This window comes from Phalacrocorax aristotelis, chromosome 15 (assembly GCF_949628215.1).
Source record: "Phalacrocorax aristotelis chromosome 15, bGulAri2.1, whole genome shotgun sequence".
Taxonomy (NCBI): domain Eukaryota; kingdom Metazoa; phylum Chordata; class Aves; order Suliformes; family Phalacrocoracidae; genus Phalacrocorax; species Phalacrocorax aristotelis.
In genome coordinates, this window is record NC_134290.1 from 8,815,116 (window position 1) to 8,823,304 (window position 8,189).

Genomic DNA, 8,189 nt, shown 5'->3' on the forward strand with positions numbered 1-8,189 from the left:
TTTTTGCGCATTTCCCTTCTGTTCTTCATGCCAACTCCTGCTCAGCTGCAATGCTCAGAAAAAGAGGCTTCTTCAACCCAGTGGAGCATCTCTCCTGAACCAGGTGAGCAGGACCTCACATTAATCTGTCTGTACTGTTCTAGATGCTCAGCTGAATTATTTACTAATGTGCCACCGTTCTATAGAAAATAAAACATCTTTACCTGCATTGAAAACAGCTCTCTAACTTTTACACTCTTTATTTTCTAACAACTTCACTTTTTGGGTCCAACCAATAATTATTTACATAGTAGGTAATACAAGAAGAGGAAACACTCAAAATTTATGTAATTAACTTTCATACAGTTTACACAGTTACATTGTGTAAATCACTTTGTGCAAAATCTCCTGGGACTAGCAGCCCAGCTTCAAGGGCATACCCACAGAGCCTGCAGTCCTTTCCAAACCTCACCTGGTGGGTTTCCCACTGCTTTCATGTTTTTTTTAAACATCATCTTCTTCTTCTTCCATACTCTGCTCCTCATCTGCAGGAGTCTTGCTTCTCTCTGTGGCTAAACTTGTACTGAAAAATGCAGCTATTGCCTTTCTGTATTTGGTTACAGCAATGAGGAGAGCAATCAGAATGAGGGCAGTGGGAACTGTGATCCCAATTACCATCTGAAACACTTTATTTTGGACAGCCTCCACCATGGTCATCATGAGAGGCGGTGGAGGGCCGCTGTCCACACTCCCTCCCAGGCCGTGGAACTGGCAATCTGGAGGAGCCCAGCCAGCTTTGCAGTGGCAGTGTTCAAGGTTGTTGCAAACCCCTTTCCCCCTGCACAAAACCTTCCCATTGCATGTTGTCCTGACAATGGCATCTGTGCACGTCTTGTTAATACAGATCTTTTTTGGCCCACATCTGGTGCCATCGAGCCCTCCTCCGATATCAGGTGTATCGATGCTGGCATGGTAGGCTGTGCCCCAGCACCAGTCCTCAGGCCCTGGCATCTGAATGATGGTTTCAGACCCCTCCAGAACAGGTATCCTCTTCACATTGGCACACTGCAGCCTTCCACACAGAGCATTTTGGGGTTTACATGCCACAAAAGCAACTTTGGTCCCATCGCCACCACAGTTGCCAAATCGATCCCCTTTTATGTTCTGCTTTTTGAAGCAACTTTCTGGAGCACCCCGAGCCTCCTTCCCAAAGACTTTTCGGCACAGGTTGTCATAGGTTGCACATCTCCCGCGGTAGCAGTAGCCATCGTTGCTGCATGGTGTCCCGTCATGCACATGCAAATCCTCTGGGCACCACTCAGAAGTCCCATTGCAGTATTCCGGCAAGTCGCACTCGTCCGCCTCCAACCTGCATTTATGTCCTGCAGCGCGGAAGTGGCATTTCTGACAGCATTGCCCAATGGAGCAGACAGCCCCTGGCTTCAGCCTGCAATTTTGGTGACAGCAGGGATTGCCTCGACAGTCCCGCAGCCCCCCACAGTCACACTGCTCTCCCTCATCGATCACCTTGTTGCCACAATGCTTAAAATAGAAGAGACTGTGGGGCTCTGGGATGTTGCGCAAGCAGTCGCCATCCCCTCTGCTGATCAGGTCTAAATAGCTCTGCAGGCTGCAGTTGCTGAAACCCTTGGCACCACTGAGCGAGTCTCCTGTCATGTAGCACTTGGTGGCTCCTCCACACACACACTGCTTTTTGTCGTGCTCCATCCCCAGGTTGTGACCAAGCTCATGAGCAAAAATAATTGAAAAGGTTGTGACATCTCTCCGTATATGTGATACAACACCTGATTGGTAACCGGGGTGGCAGATGCTACCTACATACGCCAGCCCAACAGTTAGTCCAAAGTCCATGTAAGTAAATAAATGTGCAATGTCATATTTCATCCTCTGAGAAAGATCCCTATTTCCCCAGTTGTTAAAGTTTTTAAGAACTTCTTCTACGTCCTGGCTGTACTTGATGAAGTTGCTGTGTGTCCAGATCTCCAGCCCGATCAGGCAGATGCGAATCTTCAGAGGATAGTAGTATGTTTCAGATAAATTGATCGTATCTGTAACCAGAAGCATCACAGAGGTCTCATTGCTCCCTTGGAAGGAAAATAGATAGTGGTCTACCACAACAAATATCTCCACATACATGGTATGCTTCAGTCTCTGAGACAAGTCATGCCTTCCTAAGGCTGTTTTAGCTCCCATCCCACCCAGTTGGTTTTGGATCAATTCATCTGTCAATCCGCACATCAGAGGCTTGTTCTGGGTCCTCTCTCGCCGATAGAGAAGGTGCTGGAAGGTGAGGGACCCTGGGACAGGTTCAATGCCATAGCTCAGGTTCCCAATTTCCAGCTTCCCTCTTAAACCCGAGCAGGTGCTCAGTGTGGCAAGGGAGCCAGGGCTGCCCTCCACGTAGCCCAGGTAGAAGCACTCCTTGGGGATGTGGGGCTGCTCTACCACCCTTGTCCCCCTCGGGCTGTACGTGATGACTGGCAGGTTTTTCACCAGAAATCCTCTCTTCTGCATGAGGTGGATGATGCGGTTCTCCCCCTCCACCCTGAGGATGTAGGACACGCCTCCCCCTGCAGCTTTTCCCACCTCGGGGGCCAGTTTCCTTGGCTGGACTATCTCATGGACAGCATAGCCTGGTGGTGGACGATGGCTGCTTGCCCCAGGGAGGAAAGATGCCACCAACACTGCCCAGACCCCCAGCCTGAGAAGCAGTGCTTTTCCCTGGCCGCCATGATGTGCCTGGAGCCATTTCATCGCCAGTGCCTTCAAAATGGCGGTAAGACACCTCAGGGAGAGTCCTACCAACCCTTGCATGGACATCTTGACCCTCTCTCCCTTGAGGCTCTCAGGTGGTAGCTGTGCTGGCGCTGTCACCTCAGGGCTCGCAGGGACCTGAGGAAGGCATGTGGCTCCCTGCTGCCCTGAGGGGTGGCTGTTCCCTCAGTGCCCCTTGAGAAGGTTCTGGAAGTGCTGCCACCTCTCCCAGCTGCCATGCTGCCAGCGACACAAGGCCGAGCTGGAGCAAGGCCATGGCACAGGGGCCATGGGTACTCCTGTGAGGTGGCAGGGATGAAAAGCACCCATCCCCACTGTGCTTCCCTCACCAGGGCACTGTGGGGTGGCCATTGTGGCCAGGGAGCTGTTATTCACCTTCAGAGCCACTCCCCTGCCACTCAGTGAGATCTGGGGAGCCATGCAACCTCACCACCCCCTCCTCCTGCTCCCTAAGGAGGCGTTCCCTGCCCAAAGATTGCCTGTGGGTCGTGAATTTGAGAATTAACCACAATAACACTCGTCACAGCAAATTAACTTTACAATTGTTGATGCCCCTTGGCCACTGTCTCACCTCCTTTGCCAGTCTGTAAACCAGTGGGCTCCAGACATTTTTCTTAATCGCACATCCCATCAGTAAAGTTTTTCTGAGCATGCACCCCCAACATATGTACATTTGGTTATTTATAAATTATAGGCCTATACTAGTGAAGTTCTAATATTTTCTTTGGAGACTCCTGCTGTAAACACCACCCACAGGGCATTCATTCGTCAGTGGTTACCCCCACATGCCTGGGCTGTGCCTGCTGGGTGTCAAGCACAGCTTGCTACAGACAGAAAAACGTATTTCATATATATATGTGAGCACTGGCAGGCAGGAGCGTCTGCAGCTCTGAATTTATCATTAAGCAGGTCTACCTGGAGGTGAGCCATAGCCCATTCCAGGGGGTAAATTCCCCTTTCTACCATGAAGCGTTCCTGCTCCCCAGCATTTATCTTCTTCTTCAGGATATGCTGAAAAGACTTGGGGGGGTGGGGGGTTTCTGGTTTTTTTTGTTGGTTGGTTGTTTTGTGGTTTTTTTGCACCAGCCCTGTTCTGATTCAGTGCTGCTCCTGTGCCCGCTGCTCCCAGCTTGCACTGACACCTCCACAGCAGCCTGGCTTTTTTGTTGGCTCAGCCTGGCAGGGATCGGATGCTGCTGACAGTTTCTTTACCTCCTCAAAGCCTTCCTGCAAGCTCCTGTCTAAATGATCCTGCCAGCTTTGTACTTTTCACAGAGGCCACTGATGTGAGCAGTAATTCATTTTTTCCCCATCTTCTTTCCTTATTTCCTTTCAGATACATTCCACATCTTTTTCTCCTGTAATCAAGCCTTAGAACCCTTTCGTCCCTCCTCCTGTCCTACGCTTAACAACACCTGATGTTTTCAGCAGCTTGTGTTTGTTCCTGGGCTGTGATGCTGCAGAGGAGGTGTTCAGGTATGCCCAGGATGGGCTCAAAAGTGGGCACTCCACCTAGGACCCCAGCTCTGGAGAAGGTGGCTATACAGTGTGGAGACAGTCCTATACAGTGGTATAGACAGTTTGAACTCCTCCCTCTGAGCCATAGTGAAGGGTCTGTGGCCCAGAAGTTTCTTTGCTCAGAGGGAAGAGCAGGTGTCCTTTGGGGACTGTGGGGTTAGTGGAGAGGGGGACTTGCTGCTGCAGACCCCATGCTCTGGGCTGAGACACAACTGTTGCTTTTGCCTTGCAAAAGGCTCTGCCTCAGCTGCCCCAGGATCCTCCTTGCTCAGCTTGTGTCTGTCAGTGTAAACCAGCAAGCAGATTTTAAATTAACCTGAGCACCCCTGTCATTTTTGTCAGTGACTTTTTTTTCTCCTATGGAGTGAGGTCAAGCGAAACAATTTCATTTTGCTATTCTACAGAATAAAAACTAGGTCCCCTAACTCTACGCTTGCATCTAGATCAATTTTAAATGAGTCCACCACAGCTGGGGTCTGAATCTGGTGACTGACTGAGTCCAGCTTTCCACTGTTGCCACATGAAGTCCTACACAGGGGAGTTTTGACTTTTAGCTGGTTTTGAGCCATCTTCTTCCACCTGGTCCTTTGGACCTTCCTTAGGGGCCTGTTCTGTTGCCCAAAAGCATCCGACTAATCTGTTTAATGCTAGGGTTACTCTGAGCTTTCTCACGTGCACAAAGACAAGTGCTGCCAGCACCATAACAGCAACAGTTACTACAGTAATTCCAATGATGAATCTAAAAAGCCCCTTTTTAGTGACTGGTGCAGGCCCACTGTCAACACTTCCTCCAAAGCCAATAAATTGGCAGTAGGGAGGTGCCCAGCCGTTGTCACAGTGGCAGTTTCCTCTAGTGTTGCAGACACCTTTTCCTCTGCACGTTCCCTTGGCAGAACAGAGGGATGTCAAGTACTTCTCCTCAGGGACACACGTCCGATTAATGCAGATCTTCTTCTCACCACACTGCATGCCATCTCTAATGACTCCAGCATCCAGAATGTCCACGCCCAAGTGGTAATCTGTGCCCCAACACCAGGTATCTCCCAGCGGGGTTTGAATGATGGTTGTGTGATCTTCCAGCTGAGGTAGACGTCTAATGTTCGTACATTGCACTCTCCCACACAGGACATTTTCTAGCTTACATTTCTGAAAGTTGATATCGGCCCCATTTCCCCAGCAATTGCCAAACCGATCCCCTTTCATATTCACCTCCTGGAAACATGGTAGTGGAGCAGGCTTTGCTTCCTTGCCAAAGATACTCATACACTGTAAAGTACGAGACTGGCATTTGCCTGAATAACAGTACCCATCCTCAGCGCACACAGTCCCATCTTGCTTGGCCACATCTGCTGGGCAATGCTCAGAGGTCCCATTGCAATACTCGGGCAGGTCACATGGACCGGCACTCTCCCTACACACTTCTCCCTCTGGAAGAGGTTTGCAATTCTTACAGCAGCCTCCAGAAGTGCAAATGGCTCCTTTTTTTTTTTGACAGGTATTGTCACAACAAAGGTCCAATTTACACTGTGCCTCTGAGCCACAGTCGCACTCCTCCCCAACCTCCAGGACACCATTCCCGCAGCGCTGCAGTGCAAACGTCATTCGCAATTCTGGGGCGTTATTAAGGCAGAATCCTTGCCCTGATGCTATAAAATCGAAATAGTGCTTTTTGCTGCAGTTGCTGAATTGATAGTTCACTGTGCCATGTGCGCTCATGATGCATTTAGAGGTGTTTCCACATCTACAGTATCTGTCATCGTGCTCCATGCCAAGGACATACCCTAACACACGAGCAACATGGACAGCAGTATCCATGTAAGGCTGTTTTGCAAATGATACAACAGCAGAGGCGTGTTTTCTATCACATGCACTGGCGAAGTTGGATTTGCCACCCACATGCAATGCTTTCGTACCCTGATCAAAGTCCATCGAGGCAAATAGACACCCCATGTCATGCACAGCATACATAAGACTTTGCTGCTTCCGCCAAAGGTCAAAATTATGAAGGACCTTGGTTATGTTTTTGGTAACACTGATAGGGTTCTTCTCCACCCAAACCTCTAGTGCGGTTATCAAAACTCGAAGGTGGAAAGAATAAAACAGCCCATCCACCAGATTGATTATTTCAATAACTTCCAGCGTCACATTAGTTATACTTCTGCCAAAGGCATCAAACCCTTCCTTGTCCACCACGACAAGGAGCTCCAAATACCGCGTGTGCCATCGGGGCTGGAACTGCCTTGTTGTTGTTGTACGAGGACCTGGAAAATGTGCACTGTTGTTGGGCATTTTGTACATCACCGTTCCAGGAACGACATCCTCCCTCCGCAACAGAAGATGCTCAGCCATGGAGGAAGCTGCCAGGGGTTCGATGCTGTAGCTTGAGTTTCCAATCTGCAGCAGTCCTCTGAGCCCAGAGCAGGTAGTCAGAGTCACTGCAGAGTCTGGGATACCTTCCACGTAGCCATGGTAATAGCAATCTGCTGGCACATGGGGGTGTTCAACCACGATTTCCCCTTGGGAGTCACGAGTGAATACAGGGAAGTTTTTTATTACAAAGTCTTTCTGCCTAAGGTGAATTGTGTAATTTACCCCCTGAATGCTGATGATATAGGACACTTCATCCTGGCTGGCTTTCCCTGTCCTGGAGCCAAGTTTCTTTGGAATTACTACCTCATAGACTGCATAGCCCCAAGAGGGCTCGGGGCTGCAGTCTGTGCAGGGGAGCAGGAGCCCCCAGAGCAGGAAGGAGAGGCCCAGTCCAAGGAGGAGAACCCCTCTGCCCACTGGGGTCCACCTTGGCTGTGTCTGGCTTGGAGCCATGGTCACTGCCTTCCAGGCTGGAGGAAAGAGAGGAAAACGTTGATGACAAGACATCAGAAAAGTTGCCTGTAACTCAGCAGCAAAGATCCCTTCTCACCACCAGGACATTGCCCTCGGAGTCTGTCCTCTTCTCCCTGCTCAGCCTGCAGCCAGGCTCAAACCTCCTCCTCCCTTCATCCAGTGTGCCTTTTCTTAGCTCTTCCTTGTCTACCTGTCTACCAAGGACGTGCGACACACCGGCGGGCCAGATAGCCTGCCATCCAACTGCAACAGAGCAAAGCAGTGCCAGGAAGGACCTGGCATGGGGTGGGAAGCCAGGAAAAGCTGCTCTTGGGGCTGGAACAGAAGGGCCCGAGGGGTGACCGTTTCTCCAGCCTCCCTTTGAACGCAAACATTCCACAGGGAGGATGGGACCCACACCCTGGCACCAGTGCACACATCCCCCCCGCCCCCAACACTGGCACACGCAGGACCACCATCATATTAAATACTTCCATTTCATCACTAAAAGCCTGATGCACCCTACTTGGGCTGACCCTGTTTGCGTGACAAGCCAGCGCTGCTATAGCAATTTGTTTAAAAGGGGATTAAGCTTTGATAAGTGGAAAGCAATGGAAGACTACCAGGGAAAGAATTGTTTGGTTACTAATAGGACCTTCAGCTGCAGCAGTGAGACCCTTCAGTGTCAATTTGACAGATACCCTTGCAGGGGTCATCACTCAGCTGAGCACATTACTGACTGTTTTAGCCGTTTGAGAGGAGTTTTCTTGCTGGAGAGGCATTCTTTGGGCCACACATCCTTCTATGAATAGGAGAGTCTTTTCTTGTGCCACTTCTATAGAGCGCTTGCAGCTGGTTTGGCCACCTTAAACACTGCCAGGAGTAATTAGAAATTGTTCTCTCACTCCCCTTCCTAATGCCATGGACGCTCTGACAGTCCTATCCAACACACTATTTAACTCCCCGAAGGTACCAAGCAGATATATGTTAACTCTTACAAAGAAGGTGGCCTGGTGGACACAGGCCCTTACAGCTATCCCACCACCTCTTTTTGTGTCACTTTTGTTCTGAAA

The 8,189-nt window shown here is 50.0% G+C and overlaps 2 protein-coding genes across 2 annotated transcripts; both read right to left on the reverse strand.

Annotated features, from left to right (window-relative positions):
• Positions 1 to 10: 10 nt before the first annotated feature.
• LOC142064663 (disintegrin and metalloproteinase domain-containing protein 20-like) lies at positions 11 to 2,944 on the reverse strand. Its single transcript, XM_075109891.1, has one exon. It carries the CDS (start codon positions 2,818 to 2,820, stop codon positions 484 to 486), a length of 2,337 nt encoding a protein of 778 aa, XP_074965992.1. The 5' UTR covers positions 2,821 to 2,944; the 3' UTR covers positions 11 to 483.
• Positions 2,945 to 3,860: 916 nt separating this feature from the next.
• Positions 3,861 to 7,266, reverse strand: LOC142064662 (disintegrin and metalloproteinase domain-containing protein 20-like). The gene has a single exon (XM_075109890.1). The coding sequence runs from the start codon at positions 7,168 to 7,170 to the stop codon at positions 4,822 to 4,824; it is 2,349 nt and encodes a 782-aa protein (XP_074965991.1). The 5' UTR covers positions 7,171 to 7,266; the 3' UTR covers positions 3,861 to 4,821.
• Between the last annotated feature and the right edge of the window lie 923 nt (positions 7,267 to 8,189).